Genomic DNA, 20,264 nt, shown 5'->3' with positions numbered 1-20,264 from the left:
ACTGAATAGATTGATATAACGGTGTGTGAGTATCGCGACCTGAACTGAATCGGACGCGTCTCGGAGCTTGGACGTAGTCAAACAAACAATCGATGCGATATTGTAACGAGGCCGTCACCGGCAAAAGCGAGTTTTCTGATATAATGTAACGGCGCAGGCAAGACAATGGGTCCGAATGCGGTATGAATCCACTCAGAGGCATATGGGAGTGCGTGGGGACTCAGAGACCTGGGAATACCAATGACACCTATAGGCCTTGTACGTAGGATATCAGAAAACTACCGAGCTAGCTACGGGGCGAGGTGCGACTAAATACATGAGGGAATAGGGGTAACAGCAGGGGGCAGGGCAGAGTCGGGGCCAGGTCAAGTCAGGGTCGAGCCAGGGTCGGAGCCGATACAGGGACCCTTCGGATGGGTTCCGGGCGACCCAAGATGGAACAAGAATTGTTACAACCACTAGGCATATCCTTACTAAAGACCCCCTCTAACGCTATCTAAACCTTCCTTACCTAGACATTGCAGAGGCAAGTCTAGTTAAACACCTAATTAATATTATGTGTAGAGTTTTTATAGTTCTTTAAATTAATCTTGCAGCTGTAGTTAAGATGCTTTAGGCTTAGATTAATTAGCTTAAACATGTTTTCCTGTCTATACTAGTTTACAAGACTAGATGCAAGAATAGCATGCTATAACTCTATAGTGTTAGCTAGCAAGAGAAGCTAGCAATACTAAAGCATCTTCTAGCCATAATTTGTCTGCCTAGCGCTAAAAAAAACAATAATAAGAGGATCTATAAAGTGTTATAACATGCTAATATTACTATACCTAACAGTATAGCGTACTACAAGGAAGAGCTTAATCTCCTAGAGCATGCAACACATAGTACAGAACTTAACATTATCTACACTAGCGCTAGAACCCTACACCTAACGCCTAAAAGTAATAGTGCATATGTCTTTAACTAACTATAAGAAATTATTTACTAAAAAATCTCTAATAGCATTCTTTACATAACTAAGGCGCTCTAAGAAGAACTTATTAGTTATATATTCTAGAAAAAAGCATTAGTGTTGCATAGCAGCATAGAATAGTGCAGTAACATAGGACATAAACCCCTAAATAACTAACAGTTCTAGTAAATAGTATTTACTATTATTCTGCATAAGCTGCATTTAACACTACATAATAACATCTAACTTAATAGTATAGTGTGTAACCTTGTCTACTATAACTAAGCCCTAATGCGTTTAGCTAATAGTTAATAAAAGGTTTATCTATATATAAAACTATGTAGGAACACTAAGCAACTACTGCTTTTTATTATATAGTTAAGTTACTTAAACCTATTTACTTTATATTAAATAGATATTACACACTGTAAGCTAATTACTATAGTATAACTAAAAGTAATTATTAAAATTATTGCTAAAAATATTAGCAGAGTTATTAGGCGTGTTTAGACCTAATTAATCTAGCTAAATAGTATTATAGACTTTATAAGTCCTACTAATAGACTTTTTTTTATTAAATATAGCACTTAACTAATAATACTTAGTCTTAACTAAGGGTAAGTAGTCTAAAATAAAGAATGCTAGGTATTTAAAAAATGCTTTACTGCTAAAGACATGTAATACAGCTTCTAAGTAAAGACACTTAATTAAATTAGTAATAAGACTTTAAAATATATTATTATTAATACTATCTAGCCTATCTAATCTAGGGCTAAGTACAATGTTCTTAAAATCTAAAGGAACTGCTAGGTTATACATAGACTAAGTAAGACTAGACTTAGGTAGCTTAGAAGCTATAATAGCTACAGCATTTATTATAGTTTGCATAGTAGCTGTATAGCCTGCCTTCTTATAGCGCGTGCAATTTATAAAGTTAATGTTATTATATATAAGTACTAGCTTTAGGTCCTTTATAAGAACTTATAATTTATTCTTTCTAGCACTATTAGTTCTTATTAGCCTAGAGGTTTATAAGTAATTTTAGAAGTTTTAGAAGTTTTAGAAGTTTTAGAAGTTTTAGAAGTATTAGAAGTATTAGAAGTACTAGATAGTATACATACTTAAGCTTTTTCTATAACCTTATTTATTAGCTTATTAGTGTAATAATATAAATAACACAACTTAAGTCTACTTAAGACTTTAATTACACAACACTTTATTCTAGACCTAATAAGATAGGCATTTAGCATAAATGCTAAAGTGTTTAATCTCTTCTTAGCCTAAGAAAAGTACATAATACTAGTAATAGTAAACACACGCTTTTTAATTGCATTAGACTTATTAGCACCCTAGTAGCTTACATATCCCTAGCGTAAATTACATAATATGCTTATAATAAAGTTATACTAGGTTAGCGCTTAATTCTAAATAGTTTAACTAGCATTATTAAAGTTAAGCATTAATATATTTATATTAGAATTAAAATTTCTAAAGTATATCTCTTATACTAGCTAATTTAGCTTTAAAGCGTAACAATTTATTACATCTTTTATATAAAAGACTTTTATTTTAAAAAGTAAGTCTATTAAAGTCTTTAGCACACACTGCCTATTACACGCCTTATAATACTAGTAATGCTTAAGGAGTGTATTATTCTTTTTATTATCTACTTATTCTAGCATAAAGTCTTAAAAGCTCTATTAGACAGTCTGCAACACGTCTACTATGTACTGCAACTTCTCACGCCGCGACATAGGACTACAACGCTGCGTGGAGGCGCTAGAGATCCTGCCTGCCTAGGTAAAGTTACTAGAAGCACCTACATTATTATTATAGTTTATAGGTTAATTTAGCATAAACATATCCTTATTTTATTTAATTAAAGGGTTACTTATTAGCTAAAAGAGCCTAGAAGGTAAGTGTTACAATCCTTACTCTGGGGAAATGGTGTTTTCCGGAGTACAACGGCCTATGTGGGTATTAATAAAGGGGGGGTGAGAACTTAGCTGGATCAGGTGTACAGTCTGTCGAGCAGAGTGAAGGATAGTCGGGGTTTTAGGAGGCAGGCTGTGGTTTGTCCCTATAGCTGTATAGGTAGCTAGGTTGTACTAGTTAGGTAGACAAGAGTTAGAGGTATATATGTTGCAAAATATACAAGGCAGCTTAATTCTCTTTAGAAAGGATTAAGCTTCTTAGTCTATTATAAAGAATAAACTAAACATTAATTATAACCTTCTAACTATAGTTAGAATTAAGACTATATATATAATAGTTGCATGCTCTGCATGCTTGCATGCTGTATGCTTGTCTAGCCTGCACAGCCTGCAAGCCTACAAGGTCTTATTAGATAATGCATTCTGCTAAGCATTTATCTATAAGATAGCGCTATTCTTTCTCTGTTTAGTTATAAGGTCTGTTAATTATAGGGTTAACTATCTTCTATCTGTTATGCTTAGGGCTGTGTGTGATAGTAAGCTAAGTTATTACAGTCTGTTTGTTAGCTGTAACACGCAGGCTTCTCTTCTAGTTAGTGTCCTTGCTGTTATGTTTTTCCTGTTGTAAGTGTTAGGTTTTTTTTCTTTTTAGCTAGTACATGTCCCTTTATAAACACCTTACATACGCTTATCCTTTTTAACTATGCCCTATTAGGCTTGTTGTCTTTCTGCTTTTGTTTATTATCTTTAGACTGTTGCTTAACTTAATCTACTTTGTTGTACAAAGATGTGTCCTTGCAGCGCTTACTGCTTAAGCAGTTCCTTTTACGTAATGTCCTTATTATTAGACAAGTGTGTAGAATGTGTTTAAAAAGGGTGTTATTGTAATGCATTTATGTTAGATGCATCCTAGAATTGTTTAGAAAAGGAGTAAAAAAGGTTGCAAGTAGAGTTAGAGAAGGCTTACTAAGATAAAATGCGTAAGAAGGAAAAGAAAATGCAGAAGTAAGCTAAGTCTTTACAGCGCCTACAATCTTTTATAGCTTGTTAGAAGAGAGTGTAGAAGCAACTTAATCTTCTAGTAGATTAAAGAGTAAAATATCTAGAAAAAGACCTCTTATTGCTAGATAAGCTTAAAGCGCTTAAGGCAGAAGCAGCAGGTCTTCCTCCTTCTTAACCTGCATTAAAGGGTTGTAGACTTCCTACATTATAGCTAGCTAATGTAGCTGCAGTTTTATTTAATGCTAGTGTTTTCTAGTCTAAGGAGCTTTTGCCTAGATAGTTTAATTTAAAAGGCGTAAGTAATACTCTTATAGCGCCTTCTAGGCGTTCTGTAGGTTTATAACAGGTTTTTAGGTGTTTTTACAGGTTAGGTATCTTACCTACTTTATTAAGTAATAATTTTTTTCTTTATCTAAGATTTTTTTAACTTTGTATTTAAGTTCCTTTTTATCTTATTTTTAAGTTACTAACAGGATATCCTTAGGTGCTAGTTCTAGCTTAGAAATGTAGAACTATAGGAAGATTTTTATGTCTCTTAGTAGTTTAAGCTTATATGCTTTTAGGCAGGTTTAGATAACTTTATAAAGCCCTATTTATTTTTTAGCTAGCTTCTATGCTAGTTAAGGGTTTCTAAGATTTATAGTATTTAAATATATATAGTTATAAAGATGTATTTCTAGTGCTGTTTACTAGTGTTAATTTGCTAATGTTTTTATAGCTTTAGCTATAAGCTAAGCTTTTTTACTTAACTTTTAGTATATTTCTAATAGTTATGTTATCTAGTTTAAGGCCTCTAGCAGGTCTGTTAGCTAGGTCCTAAAAAGCTTATATCTGTAAGAGTAACTAAAATTTGCTTTGTACAGGGTTGTTTTAGTTAAGGTAGACTGTGTAGTGTTAATAGCTAACTAGGCTATTAGCAACTATTTTAGCTAGTCTGTTTGCTTATATAAGATGTATTTTTATAGATATTTTTTTATTTTTGTGTTTATTTGTTCTGTTTGTCTGTCTGTTTAAGGGTAATAAGCTGTAGAAAGTTTATAGGATATCTTAAAGTGTTAGACTATAGTTGTCTAGTATTTACTAGTAAAAAGTTTATCCCTATTTAAAATAATAATCTGCAGGTATTTATAGGTTATAAAGAGATTTTTTTTTATTTTAAACATAAATTCTTTTGCAGTTATACTTTTTTTTATTACTTATACAAGAATAAACTTTGTAGTTTTGTTAACTATTACTGTAATTATGTTGTAAAGCCTTTTTGTACTAGGTTTTTAGGATAGTAGTAGTCTAGTTATAAAGTCTATTATTATTATAGTCTAAAGCTGTTTAGGTGCTACTATTAGCTAAAGTTGTCTGTATAGTTTGTGTCTTTAGGGGTTGTTTTTGTTGCAGAGGTTACATTTTTATAGTACTTTAGTGCATAAGTATTTTAGTTATAAGACATTTTTAAAAATTACTTTTTTTATTTTTTTTTAAAGTAATCCTATTCTAGAGTGCCTAAACATTAGGGCCTTATAATATTCTTTAATAAGGTTTTTCTATCTGTGTTCTGTAATTATTAGAGAACAGATTAGTCCCTCTAGTTCTAGCCTATTATATACTAGACCTTAATTAGTTTCTTTAAAAATTGTAAACTCTTCTATGTTTTTATCTAATTCTTTAAAATAGTTAGAATGTCTGCTAAGGACATCTGCTTATTAGTTGCTGCTTTTAAGGACATGTTTAATAATAAAGTTAAATTATGCTAGCTCTATTACCTATTGTACATGCATTAGAGAGAGTTTCTTTGTTATTAAAAAAGTTATTAAGTTAGCATAGTTAGTATAAATAATAAATTATTATTTAAGCTTTTATAATTTAACTTTTTAATTTCTACAGGCGTTAACTATAGCTTTAAGTTCCTTATTAGAAATAGTATATTTTTGTTCTACAAGGGCAAACTTTGCTAAATAGTATGCTACTAGGTGCTAGTAGCTGTCTTTTTATTTTTGTAGAAAGGCTGCTTCTTTAGCTTGTTTTAAGGCGTTAGTGTGTACCTTAGTTTTAAAAGTTAAGTTATACATTTAAAGAACTAAATAGCTAGTAATAATTTTTTTTAATTTTTTAAAAGATTAATCTATTTCTATTATCTATTAGAACTTATGTAACGCTTTTTTCTTTGTTATAGCGTTAGTAAGTAGGAGCGCTATTTTAGAGTAATCCTTAATTATTCTGCGTACGTAGCCTGTTAGTCTAAGAAATCCCCTAATCTTAGTAATAGATTTAGGTACAGGCTATTTAAGTACTTTAGTAACCTTCTTTAGATCTATTTTTATTTAGTTTTAGTTTATAATAAATCTAAGGTACTTAGTTTCTTATACATTAAATTTGCATTTTTTTAGCTAGAGGTGTAGACTGTATTACCTAAGGCGTTCTAATATAAGTTTTACTTTAGATATGTAATTATTACAGCTTTCCTTTATGTATACTAGTATGTTGTTAAGGTATACAAGTATAAATATGTTAAAGTATAGATTTAAGGCTGTGTTAATAACTCTCTAAAAAGTTGCAGGTGCGTTAGTAAGTCTAAAGAGCATAATAAGTAGTTTATATAGTCCTTTAAAGGTTTAAAAGGCTGTTATCTATTTATGTTCTTATTTAATCTTTATCTTATTAAATCTATCTTAGACATTAAACTTAGTAAAGTGCTTAGTTTCTTTTAGTTAGTTTATAATGTCCTAGATTATTAGAAGGGGGTACTAGTTTTATATAGTGTTATTGTTTAGAGTTTAATAGTTCTAATATACTTTTACTTTACTATTTTTCTTTTTTGTAAAGACTACTGCTAATGCTACTAGGCTGTTACTTTCTTAGATATGTCCTTGTAATAGCATTCTATCTACGTACTCTTGTAGTGCGTCTTTCTAGGCCTTAGTTAATAGTTAGAGTTTATAAGCCTTTAGCTAGGGTTCTAGTTTAAGATTAATAGCGTGATCCTATAGCTAATGCAGGGGTAGTTCTTCTAGGTCTTCTAGGGTTTTAAATATGTCTTTATATTCTTTATATTCTTCTAGTAGGTTTCTTGTTTTATGCGCAATTCTATAGATTCTTATCTAGTTAAGGTCTTATTCTTACTAGAATTTTTTAAAGGACATTTTCTCTAGTTTTTTCTTTATTAAATAGACTGCCTAAGCTTTTAGTTCTTAGTAAAGGAACTTCTTTAGTTTTCTTTTTTTTAGGAAATATCTGCTTCCTTTTTTTGCTTATTAGTAGAAGGTGCATAAGTTATTATAGTAGGCTAACTATGTTATTCTAGCGTAGTTTTCTTTTGTTATAAGAGTTATAGTTTGCTAGTTAATTATTAGGTTATGTCTATAAAGCTAATTATACTTAAGTATTACTTAGTATTTTCTTCTTAGTAGCAAGATGTTAAAGAATATCTAGTTGTTAGTTCCTTTAGCATCTATAGTAAGTTTATAAGTTTTAAGTTGTATCTATCTTACTCTATATTTAATTAATAAGGTGTTTGCTAGAGTTACTTTAAAAGGTTTTTTTTTACTTTTAAAGAGTATTTATTTTTAGTTAACCTAAGTAGAGTTAATTACTATAAAGGTGTAACTGCTGTCTATTAGCGTAAGGCTTGTCTATTCTTGTTCTAGGCAGGAAAGAGTTATTTCTGTAGTTAGGCTTCTGCCTAGTCCTTATCTTACAGTAATAAGAGTACAGAGTTTATAAAGAACTTCTAGATAGTCTATACTATTATTCTCTTTTACTTTAAAAGCTTTTTTTTAGTAGCTTTTAATTTTATTAGCTTATATTTTATATTCTTAATAACCTTATATTATGCATTTTGCTACTGTGCAGTGTTAGTCTTCTATTTTATAGTAATATAGCATTTAGTTATTTTGCTAATAAGCTCTTTACTAAAAATAGTAGAATATGTAATCTGCTTAGCTTTTACATTCTGTCTAGAGTTTTTACTTGTGCTTAGTTCTAATGTTGCAGTAGGCACACTAAGGCATTTTATAAGTTAATGCTATTTTAGGGAGCGTGTTGTCTGCAAGTTTACTTGCCTAAATTCTGTATAGCTACTAGCTAGCTTTATATTTAGTTAGCTAGTGTTTTAGGCAATATTTATTAACACATAGATACTAGTTGTAAGGGCAGTTTCTAAAGTTATTTTAGACTAGTATTAGTTAAACCTGCGTCTATTTTAGGTATTCTTTTGTCTGTACTATTTATAAGGGGTAGCTTTAGTATGTGCATTAGAACTTATTATGTTTTTAGCTTTTACATAAAATGCAATATCTATTTTATTAGCAAGTTTCTAAGTCTTTTTACATAATAGCTAATGCTAGAGGAGGTGTGTTAGCTTTTTAATTGCATAGTTTTAGAGTTATTAGAGGGGTGCATTACTAGTTAGGGCCCTTTTCTTTGTTTAAAATTTTTTAGAACATTTTCTACTGTTTCTTATTATTTAGAATAGTGTAGTAAGTTTTAGTAATTTTTTTAATTATACTATAAGTGTCTGCGTTGTTATTAATGTGTGTTTTATACATTATTTTTTTATAATTTTGTAGGTTATAGGTATTGCTGCATTTCTAGTAATTGCTGTAGTTAAATTAGTATTATAGTTCTTAGGCAAAGATTCTAGTTATTAGCTGCTTTAGGGGAAATAGTTTTTTTCCTTCTCTTACATTTGCAACATATGTTGTTGCTTGTGTGTAGCCTTACTATCTTTTATAGATAGCTGCCTGTTCTAGTGCCTTAAATATGTTATTGTTGTTCTAAACTTTAACCTTCTAGTATTTTATTAGGCATCTGTTAAATTTATAATTACCTTTATATTACTAGCAGAGGTTCTTATTTAGTCTGTCTAGAATTTCTAGTCCTGTTAGACCCTACTCTATATATATTGCTTTTATAGTTAGTCTTTTATCTTTATTCTCTTAGTTAACAGAGTCTAGGCATTCTCTTCTATAATGTTCTACTTTTTTACAGTTAAGGCACACTTTTTCTTTAAGCTATTTCTGTTGTTTAGTACTTAGTAGTGGCTTTTTACTTATTTAGAACTTGCTTTTTTTCTTAGTTAAGCTCTATATATGTTTAGCATAGCTAAGATCTATTAGTTTGCTGTTAAACCTTTAGGTCTTTTTTTTTCTCTAGAATACTTTTAGTTTTTAGGTTGTTATACTAGGGCGTTTTTCTTAAAGACATTCTTAATGCTAATTATTATATGTAGTTGCTTTTTTTATATATTTTTTAAATTTTTCTAGTTTGCTATAATGCATAAATTTGTCTTTAATTGCGTTAGATAGTCTATTATAGAACATTTTTCTAACAGCTACTTTGTTAGTCTATCTGCTAATAGCTAGTTGTTTACAGAAGCGTGCTGCATATAATTAGATAGTGCTTTTTCCTTATTATAAAGTGTTTATTCTGTTAACTGCCTTTTCCTTTTAGTTAGCCTAGCTATAAATTATTGTAAGGGCTTGTTTAAAGGCATTTAAGCTTTAAAAAAATTTTTAAGTGTAAATAAAAAATTTTTTTTAGTTACTTTATGTTTTATTTAATTGTCTGCGTGTAGTTAGAACTAGATAGCTAGGGGTCCTTCTAGGTAGAGCTTTATTTATAAGATTATTTCTTTATCTGTCTAGAAAGCGCCCTTATTATACTACATGTATAAATAGCATTAAGTAAAGAATAGCTTAAGGTCTTTAGCTATGCTGTTAAATAGTTTAAGTAGGGCTAGGTGTAGTAACTTTTTTAACTTAACACTAGTCTTTTTTCTAGTAGCATTGCAGAGCTTAGCAACTTTTAGATAAAGAGTGTGTAGTTATTAGATGTAGAGTTATTATTAAAGCTAGGTTCTAAGTGCTTTAATTTTTTAATAGAGATACTATATTTGCTAACTATGTTCTTTCTTATTCTAAGATAGGGTTTTACTAGTGCTAGCTACACTAGCTTCTATTATGCTAATATTAAGGGAGGTGTGAGGTGCTATACTTTTTAGAGGGGTAGTAATTAATGTTATAATCTTTACTCTAGGGAAATAGTGTTTTCTAGAGTACAACAGCCTATGTAGGTATTAATAAAGGGGGGGTGAGAACTTAGCTAGATTAGGTGTACAGTCTGTTAAGCAGAGTAAAGAATAGTTAGGGTTTTAGAAGGTAGGCTGTAGTTTGTCCCTATAGCTGTATAGGTAGCTAAGTTGTACTAGTTAGGTAGACAAGAGTTAGAGGTATATATGTTATAAGATATATAAGGTAGCTTAATCCTCTTTAGAAAGGATTAAGCTTCTTAGTCTATTATAAAGAATAAACTAAACGTTAATTACAACCTTCTAACTATAGTTAAAATTAAGACTATATACATAATAGTTGCATGCTCTGCATGCTTGCATGCTGTATGCTTGTCTAGCCTGTACAGCCTGCAAGCCTGTAAGGTCTTATTAGACAATGCATTCTGCTAAGCATTTATCTATAAGATAGCGCTATTCCTCCTCTGTTTAGTTGTAAGGTCTGTTGATTGCGGGGTTAACTATCTTCCATCTGTTATGCTTGGGGCTGTGTGTGATAGCGAGCTGAGTCATTACGGTCTGTTCGTTGGCCGTAACAGTAAGCTTAATAATAAAAAAAAGTTACTAAATAAAGCTATAGTTAGCGCGTCTGCTAGTGCGTCTACTAGCGTGTTAGATAGAGTGCTGGCATTATCTATGTTTAATATATATTATAGAGCAGAATAAGCGCTTTATAATAATAGTAATTTTAAAAATTTTAACGCAGTATTAGAGGGTAAAGTACACTATTAAAGATAGTAACACTAATAGCTAATAGATAAATTAAGATACATATAAATAACTACTATTTTCCTTTAGACTCTTAAAATAGAATTACCTCTTTTTTATTTAGTGTGTTTTAATTAGTTTAGAAGTTTCTAGAAGTTCTTAGAAGTTTTAATTAGCTTAGAAGTTTTAGAAGTTCTGTCTATTCCTAAATAAGTTAAGGGCGATTCTAGGTTAAGGGTCTGACTCGTGAGATAAGAGGCAGGTGATCTGACTAATGTCGGTACACGTGATCTCCACTAATTGTCGACTTGAGCTACGCCAGACGACATTGAGGTCTCTAGGATGCATATGTTTAAATTGGAAAGCCTGGGTATCTAATACATACTCAAAATCCCTGTATCATGCCTTCCCTACGCCCTTCCACGTTCTCTCTCCCTCCATTTCCAGCCAAGCTCCTGCACCAACGCAACCAGCCCTTCATTCTTCTTCAAATAACTCTCCCTCAGCCCAGGCGCCATTTCAACAATAGGCGCCAAATCATGCGCCGCGCAAATCCTCCAATTCCTCGTCCGACTTCCACTCCTCTGCACCCTTCCCCTAACTTATGGGCTAAGAACTCGTCTAGCATTGGCTTGGGTGGAATGCTGTTTGTGCTTGGATGTGGAGTCAATGGTGCCGGAGAGGAATACTTGCCTTTTGGTTGAGGTGAGGCATGGGAGGCCGATGTAATAGGGAGAGATGATGGTTTTGCGTCGTGTGCAGGAGGAGTTGGAGTGGGAAGTTGAAGAGAAAGAAGTGGAGGTTGTACCAGAAGCGGGGGTCGGATTGACAGGTGGAGGTGATGTTGGGAGGTGATGTTGGGGGTGCGCACTTTAGACTGGAGGTTTGTTGGCTTGGCCGTTTTAGTGAGTATTTGAAAAGTAGAAGAGGATGGGATGTGGATGGCCAGGCGGTGGAACTGGCAGTGCGCTGTGGGGATCAACAGGGCGGTGTTAGGATGCTGGTGGGTCTTCGGGATTGGAGCTGGAGTTACGAGGAGGCAGGTGGGAGCGGGTTGTGTGCCTGGTCGGGGGCTGTGGTCGCGATGCTGGGGTGGGTAGGTGATGAACTTCTGATTGAAGCTGTCGATGGGTAGATGTGTTACGGGTAAACTAAAACACAAAGCGAGAAGGGCACCATTTCTTAAGATATCGAGAGATTTCAAGATCACAATGCTTCCACAGTTCATGTCCTCGATTAGGCATTGTCAGGAGGATGCTTCAAGTGCAGGATGTTAATGCCTGCAATGGAATGTTGACAGGAAAGAGTGGTTCTGTTGAACATTTTACTGGAACTGGGGAAGTATTAGAGATTATTTCTAGGCTGGTCCGACATCAATCGCTGTCAGGTACGTTACGACGGCAAACTGGAGGAGTTGGTTAGAACTTATGGAGCTGATATATACAGATTTCGTGGCCTAGAGATGTCATTGGGGCTCTCCTTTTGCTCGTCATAATCCTCTCCTCCCTCCTGCTGAGCAAGATAAAGGGATACTGCATATCTGCTATAAGTTGCGGAACTGATAGTTAGTCATCCTTGAGGAGCGGAGCATTGCTACGTGGGCGGATGTGAGACGTGATTGGTTTCCGACAATGGAAGGCCTTCAGCCCTACAGCCTGGTGGCGGCCATGTGATGGCTTGGTCCTAAAATTATCGCAGTGGCTCCACGCTGGGCTATCGTGGATGTGGTGAAGAAGACGGGGAGAGATGATAGAATGAAGGCCTGCATGTCCCAGCAAGGAGCATTCACCTCGCCTGGGTTGAGGAAGCTGGAGCGGGCTGATCCCTGTAGACGGTGCATTGAACCTTGGGCCGGGGACGGGAGGAGAGAAAGCACCACCAGCGCAGGCCGCATCATCACGCTTCCAGAATCCACCACCGCACACCTCATCAAGCTTCTCATCCTCTCCATATTCTCCCGTCCGTCATCCGTCGCGCCCTTGCACTGCAGTCAGCACCACTCGCCTGTCTAATCATCGCTCTCCAACGCGCGGAGGTTGTCCAGTCGTTCCGAGCTTGTGCGACGCCGGAATAATTCTAAGACGCCTTTTCCTATCGCTGCAACAATAGCCCTGCCCAGTCAACGCTCCATTGCTGGTCGCTCGCCCCCGCCGGTGATGGTCACTGTCAGTTCATGGCCTCGCTGAGGCGCAAGATATTATCGAGGCAGCAGCTGCGCGAAACCCACGCAAAAGCAACGCGGTGACAGCCTCTCCTCACACGATACGCTCGGTCCTCCACAATGGCGCCCTCCAACATGTTTTCGTACCTACGGAACCACAACAGGCGCAATGTCTCGAATCCTGCCTCTCCAGATCCCCCCAATACCGCGGGCGCGCAGCCGATCCCCACGCCCTCACCCTCGCTGCAGTCGCCCGAGGTTTTTCCTGCGACGCGGCCGGCCGACAATGCCAGTTTCAACTCTGGCTCTCCAGTCTCGCCCTATCCACCGCAGCTCCCGCCAATTCCACGCGTAGCCTCGCGGATCGATCGTTCGTCCGCAAGCTCTGCCGTTACCAGTCCCCAACCCCCCACCAGCACACACTCAAGTTCTACTGGCATAAACAATCAAATAGCGGAAACCCGAGGGATGCGCCCCGGTTTGGTGTCCCTCCAGGACCAGTTTTTGTCGCCAGGACATGATAATCAGCGTCCCTCGTCGAGGAATGCACAGTCGAGCCCAGTGCCAGGCTTCCGGTCGAAAGGGCAGAGCCTCGTCGAGGTGGTGGAGCACGCAGTACAGGACTCATACCCTGCGCAGCCATCTTCACAGCTATCACCACCCAGCATTGCTTCGGACTACTCAACGAAATCCCGCTCCCAGACGTCACTCGTCGGTGGCTTCAGCGACAGGTTCTCGAGTGCGCCCAAGCCTGCAAACACCCCAGCTGGCCAACAGAAGTCTGTCAAATCCAGGCTGACTCTGCGGAATCCCATGTCTCTTTTGATGCGACGCAGGTCTGGGCAGCCGTTAGAACACCTCGCAGACGAGTCATTAGTCAGCCATCGATCGCCCTCAGTAGTGCCTCCCATGCCAGACGACTACGATCCGAGTATTCGCGGACGAATTTTCCACGACTTCAGCGTTCCTCGACCGAACCGAAACTTCTCGTATAATAATGCATATGGGAACGATCCGAGCAGGCCGCCCTCGGGAAATACCCCACAAGAAGCTGATCGCTACAGTCCACCCAAAGTGGAACGCGAACACACCCCTGTGTTTCGGGAGCATTTCGATGACGATAGCAGTTACGAAGCCTCCCAGGCCGCCATTCGAGCGGAACAGCTAGTGAATCGGGATTTTCTCGCGAGAAACTCTCTTCTTGCACCTCCTCAAAGATCTCCGCCACCCCCTCCGCCTCTGCCCAAAGATTCTCCTCCAGCGCCTCCTCCTCAACATTCATTACCCTCTACTTCTTCTTCTTCTTCTTATCCTCCTCCTCCTCCTCCTCCTCCTCCTCCCCCTCCTCCCCCTCCTCCTGAGAAGACTCTAGATGACTTCGAATCATCCGTCTTATCACCAGTGCAAGAAGCGTCAAGCCCTACCGATGCCTCCACCGACGAAACGCCGCGGAAGAGGAAATCAACCAAGACACCGCCTTCATCCCGGTCAAGAGCTACTTCAGTCACAGATCCATCATTTGTACCGGCTGGTCTGCCCGCACACCTCACGAGCAGATCCTCAAGATTCAGCTTCCAGATTGCCGGCAATGACTCGGCACAAGAGAAGCTGCTCGAAGAGAGGCATAAGCAGAAGGCAGCCGAAAAGGCTTCTAAACAAACTCGCATGTCGACAACTACGCTTGACGATGACTATGACGACTATGGCATGGATGACTTTGACATGGATGACGGATTCGAGGAAGACATCCCCATGCTTGGCGACGACTACGACTTTGGCGACGCATCTATGTCTCCTGGAATGTCTGCCTTCGACTTCTCCTCATTCACCCTACCCATGCACAACAACCCAATGAGTCCAATTAGCATGAATGGAGAGCTACAGACACCTCGCGATGCAAACGGAAATGCTATCGGATTTGCCCTTTCCAACGACATGGTTCAGAGTGTTCATTTGCCTGCACCTGGACGGCACTTGAATGGATCCGATGTCCCTATCACTGAGATGCGTGGGCTTGGTTTGATGGAGCTTTCACATGGGCCTGGAGATAAATCGAATTTCACTCCTGCCGATACCCCCGAAGACACGAACACCACTGCGACAGATGAACCGAGCACAGGCAAGGTGGATTTGGATGATGATTTGTACTTTGATGATGGCATGATCGAAGAGCAGGGAGACATTGACGCTGTCGAATTTGATGAAAACGTATTTGACGACCCATCCCATCCGCTATTTGAACGCAAGATGAAACCACCACCCATCGAAGAGCTTAAAATTGGCCTTTCTTCTCATCCACCGGATATATCGAGTTCAGAAGCTGGATACGAAGCAGATGACGACGATCTCACACGACATATCAACAAGGCCGAACCATCTCTTGCCCACAAAACCTCCACAGCCGCTCAAAGGCCTGTACCGGGCTTCGGCAATCTTGACGCTTACCACAATGCGCTTGCAGATGCTGCAAACCGTGCAGAGGCAGAAGGACGGTTCGCGCGCAAGGAAAGCGTTGATGTTGGACAAGTAAGCTCTGATGCTGGTGACTCTTCTCTCAGCGACTCGCGTCCTAGCCTTATACCCGATGATGGGCGCTATAGTCTAGACACTGCTGGTTTTCCGTTTGATGATGACGGGTTTGGTATGGACTCTAGCTTTGTGGACGATTACGATTACAGCGAGTACGACTCTGCGCTAGAAGACGATCCCATGATTGCCGAGGCAAACGCTGAAGCGCTTGCGAGTGATTATGAAGAGTTCTACGGCCAGGAATTCGGGTTCTATGCTAGCGCCCAGGGAGAGGCAGTAAACGCCTATGGTGGCTTCTTCGGGCCATCAGGTCTCGGTCGCAGTGTTAGCGGCCGCAATGCCGTGCGTGAACCCAACCTCACGCCCATCACGGAACGTAGCGAATACAGCACGAGAAACTCGTTCATCAGCCTCAACCATTTCCGTGACGGACAACAACCGATACAGAGTCCAGGCCTCGCGCAGCTAGCACGGATCAGTCCGTATGGCTGGCGAGATGATGATCCAGACATGAGCCTCGATTCTCTCATGAAACTACGAAAAGGCGCATTTGGGGGAAGTAGAGCCAGCTTAGGCAGTTCCACAGGTAACAGCCCACGAAACTCGAGTCCTATGGGTATGCAATACGTCCCCGGGACAGCTAGCCCGATGGCGAATTATTCCAGAGGTAGCGTAGAAGTTGGTGACAGCGATGACTCTGTCCCAGTCGTAGATGACGAATTCGAGGACGACAACGAGGCTCTCGATGCAGTGAACGCTATTCCGGGGGAGTATTCCTCCAGCTCAGAAGACAGTTCAGCCGAGGAAGAAAGACCCGGAAGCCCAACCTTAACAGCCTCAGACTACAACTCTCTTTCCAGCCCGATAAGTCAAGCCCAATCCCAATCTCAGAACCATTCTGCCCATGACATGCCACCGCCCCCATTACCGCGCTCCAAAATGGCCGCGGGCATAGGAATCTCCCCGCCTCCCCTAAGTCTTTCAACAACCTTCACTCACCCCCATTCTAATTCCATCGACACAAATCTCTCCTCCCCTACCCTAGCCTCTGCACCGGGCTCGGCGCCTCGTCGCCAGTCTCTTGGCCTCGTATCACCCATCTCTACGAACTCACCTATGACGCCTGGAGGCGGGTGGAAGGGTGGCCATAGTCGGAAAGGTAGCGCTGCGGATAGTGTTGCGTATGTAAGAGAACATGATGAGCAGGGAGGGGATCGATGGGTACTGGAAAGAAGGAGGACGGCAGAGAGCGGGGAGCTGGAGTTGATTGGTAGGGAGATTGTTGAGGGTGGGAGGATATAACAAGTTGAGATTGGAATTGGGATTGGCATACGCATCGTTAGAGCGAACATCTCTTCCTTTGTTTCAGCACTCCGAATTTTCACGCTTTTGTGCCGAACTCGTTTGGCTGTTGGATCGCATTGCATGGCGTTGGTTCTGGTCTCGGTTTTTTTTCTCTCAGCGCAAGTAAGCGGGTATAGCTAGACCTCCGGAGTCCTTGGATAGGGTTGGGAGACTTGGACAACATACCATCATCATATAAGCTTATCATAGATAGCATCGTACTTAGCGAGCAGGCAGGCAGGCAGGCATTGAGATCAGGTATTTTCAATGGCATTTGCATACTCCTCACATCGTTGCCCCTTACCCCTCTCGAAAACCCCTTAGGATGTCAAATTCTCATCTATTAAAGTGCGCCCATAGCTTGCAATGCATCCTCATTGTGATGAATGCCTAGGTAGAGCCAGAGCAGACAAAAGGTCAAAATCTACTTCAATACTATACACCTTCGCGGGACCATCTGCAATATAGTTGAAAACCCCAGTACCTATGACGAGCGGGATTTAATCTAGATAAACGCCCAACTAGTTCCCAATTCCCTATTTCGGCAACTCTAAAACCCGTCGATTGCAGCAGGATTTAAATCCTAAGAAACCTGCACACGATTATTGAACCACCACAGCGCAGCACTTGACTTCATTAAAAAAAAAAAAAAAAAGGGGGATTTTCAGGACACTGCATGCAACAAAGGAGTCGAAATGTTGTGACGTCCGACGACTTTCTCCTTTTGCTTACTTGTTTCGAACGAGGTTGTATGGAAGCTGTGCGGATTAGAACTTTCGTCGTGTCGAGATTAATCTAATAAGATATGGACTGGATACTGAATAGGGACACTATCTGTAGGCACTGTTTGTGTTGGGTTCTAATTCCCTGGGTTCTTTTTCTTTTTCTTTTTCATGGGTTTTCCGATGGTTATGTGTACAAACGATTGGGTAAGGTTCTCGGATCTTTTCTTTCGGTCCTCACAATGTTATAGTCTGGTTTCAATGCTGAATTGATTATGGAGAAGGGAGGGTGTCACAATGATATCATAATACTATTACGTTCGCTTACATTTGCCTCCAATTTCTCTGCCACTTTCCTCAAGGCGCCCTCAAAGCAATCACTCACGCAGGCCTTTTCCCACCCCAAATTTTCCTCGGCCTCCCCGGCTTCCTCAACTCCCTCTTGTTTGGCCCCCTCTTAACCTTCTGCCCAGCAGTCCACGTCGGCGTCGGATCCGGCGCATTCAAGGCCGTATTGTACGTTGCATTCTTCGGCGTGACCTCCATCTGCATGGTTCCATTCCCCTCTCTAAACTCACTCACTGGAGTCCCCTTCGTCTTATATCCCTTATCGTCGCATATCTTCTGCTTCCCCGTCGCAATATCCACCTGCTTCAAAGCGCGCTCAAAGATTTCTAACGCGGCGAGAGGTTGGTAGAACGGGACTTCGTGACCAGATTCGTAGATGCGGAGGAAGGAGAAGAGACCGCTTTGTCGGACTTGGCCGTGCACGATGTCGTCGGAGGTTGTGATGTTGACGAATCCCGCGGTGGAATAGCCAGGCGCAGAGACCATGTCTGCGATGACTTGGCCACCAAGCCAGTTGCAGTTGAAGTCGCTTTGGAGAGTGTTAATATGCTGGTGATTTTGTGGGGTTAAGAGAGAGGGACTAACGCGTCGCCGTAGTATAGCATGACTTGTACGCCTGCTTTCAAGAGCTTCCTAACAGCTTCAATAGTACCGGACTCGCGGTCATCGTCACCTGTATTACCGAAAGAATTGCTAACCGTCGACGAGGACTCAGAGAAATTCTGATACGCTCCAATTGCCGCTTGTACCTCGGGAGTATTCAGGTACTCGACATAGTACGAGTATGGAAATGGATCTGGTATCAGATACCGCATATCGTATTCATCTCGCCCCGAGTAGAGATCGTAGAGATATTCCACCTTGTTGTAACAGAAGTCATCGGCGCGAGAGCAAATGGAATTCCGACCATCAGAGTAACACTGCTTCGTCATATCGACGCAGTTGCCTGCTCCGTAGAGATTGTTGTACCATTCTGCCTTGACGGTGTCGTTATACGGATCGTAGTCATAAGTGTTGCCTGGATATACAGAGTAGTTATAATACGCTTGGTATTGCACTAGCGGATCGAACCAGCCGTTTCCAATGAGCACATTTTCGAGATCAATCTTGTGAGCACCTGGGAGGTTCTTCTTGTTTTGCTCGACGAAATACTCTACAAAGAAACTACCATTAGCATTCAGCCCTAAGCGAGCTTTGCGACACAGCTATCTTACCATTGAAAACAGGCCCATAGTGTCCACCATAACTCTCAGTCGTAAAACTAAAGCCAGCCCGCGAATACTGAGGAAATGCGCCCATGAATCCTTGAAGCGTCTTCCACATATTCGGCGCTGCTCCTTGTGTACTGTTTGCGGTCAAAGCAAGATCAGGCTTCGAATATGTTCCGCAGGTTCCGAAGTTCTCGGCGTAGTCAGGACATGTATTGTTCGGCAATTGAATGATGTAACCGCTGTCATCTTGGTAGCCAGGGATCGGAATTGAATATGAGAATCCCACCATAGTCGGCTCGTCGATAAATAGCTAGTGGGTTGTTAGTACCGCATTTTGAAAAGCAATTAGGGGATGTGTACCATGTTGCTTGCATTTGTCCACGAGTACGGGTTGTTGAAGGGTTTCATATCCGGACCGACTCCGCAGGGTCCCAGTTCCTGGAAAAGGCCGATCATGGATGAGGATCCAGGGCCTCCATTGATCCACACTGTTAATGGCGCGTCTGTGGGATCTTGGTTTCGGGCTTCAAAGAACCACCTGATGTAATCAACTTCTCCCATCCAGAATGAAGAATGCGTAGCACCTACCAGAATATGTGTTGGTTCTCGGCTACATCTGCATATCCCGAATAGCTCTTGACATTGGGGTCTAACTCACAGATCCCAGTTGGGACTTCCTTATATCTCACATTGATTCCAGCATATCCCTCTTTGGTGATCAGATCAGCTGGGCCTGGTAGGAATTGAGCAGCAGCACCCGTAGCCAGCAATGCTAACGCAAGGCCCTGCGAATGCCCCCTCATCTTTGATTGCTGAAATTACGCGCTCAACGTTTACAACGGCGTTACAGAGGTTAGATTTCAAAAGTTGGTATGAGCTCGCAGTGGATATTCCGCAGGCTGCCTGCCGTGAACTCACCCGTATATTTGGGTGTCAATTGTGAGCAGGTGCGAGCTCACAAGCTTGCGAAATATAGAGCAAGGCACACAAATAAGATGTACCCTTTTGCGCTCGCGCTCACCGAACTTGCGATAGACGCAACCTGAGGACAATAAAGAAAGAGAAAAACAAAGCGGGAGCTCCTCTCAGCGGGGAAGCTCTTAAAGCCATGCTAGGATAGCTGTGTAGCCCTGCAAGACCAAAGCCCAGCCGTGCTGATAAGATGTACCTTCCTTGCTAGGTTAATTTGGGCTTTGATGGGGTTTTAACAAGGAGCTATGCCTCGAAGAGCAATTGTTAGCACCGGCCCACGCCGATGACGCAAATTCACGGAGAGTGTTCGACGAAAACTAAGA

General features: G+C 40.1%; 3 protein-coding genes across 3 annotated transcripts; 1 reads left to right on the top strand and 2 right to left on the bottom strand.

Annotated features, from left to right (window-relative positions):
• Nucleotides 1–10,421: 10,421 nt before the first annotated feature.
• On the bottom strand, nt 10,422–11,898 carry BDR25DRAFT_354296 (uncharacterized protein; the record flags this gene model as incomplete). The annotated part of the gene is made up of 5 exons (XM_033695286.1): nt 10,422–10,465; nt 10,927–11,028; nt 11,079–11,218; nt 11,245–11,775; nt 11,831–11,898. The coding sequence occupies 5 exons, from the start codon at nt 11,896–11,898 to the stop codon at nt 10,422–10,424; spliced, it is 885 nt and encodes a 294-aa protein (XP_033548640.1).
• Nucleotides 11,899–12,566: 668 nt separating this feature from the next.
• BDR25DRAFT_303197 (uncharacterized protein) lies at nt 12,567–16,962 on the top strand. Its single transcript, XM_033689959.1, has one exon. The coding sequence runs from the start codon at nt 12,936–12,938 to the stop codon at nt 16,644–16,646; it is 3,711 nt and encodes a 1,236-aa protein (XP_033548639.1). The 5' UTR covers nt 12,567–12,935; the 3' UTR covers nt 16,647–16,962.
• An 815-nt stretch (nt 16,963–17,777) lies between these two features.
• On the bottom strand, nt 17,778–19,772 carry BDR25DRAFT_333812 (carboxypeptidase S1; the record flags this gene model as incomplete). The annotated part of the gene is made up of 5 exons (XM_033692876.1): nt 17,778–18,287; nt 18,344–18,911; nt 18,973–19,279; nt 19,330–19,507; nt 19,558–19,772. The coding sequence occupies 5 exons, from the start codon at nt 19,770–19,772 to the stop codon at nt 17,792–17,794; spliced, it is 1,764 nt and encodes a 587-aa protein (XP_033548638.1). The 3' UTR covers nt 17,778–17,791.
• Nucleotides 19,773–20,264: the final 492 nt, after the last annotated feature.

Source organism: Lindgomyces ingoldianus, assembly GCF_010093535.1.
Source record: "Lindgomyces ingoldianus strain ATCC 200398 unplaced genomic scaffold BDR25scaffold_13, whole genome shotgun sequence".
NCBI lineage: Eukaryota > Fungi > Ascomycota > Dothideomycetes > Pleosporales > Lindgomycetaceae > Lindgomyces > Lindgomyces ingoldianus.
This window is presented reverse-complemented; position numbering and strand designations above follow the sequence as displayed.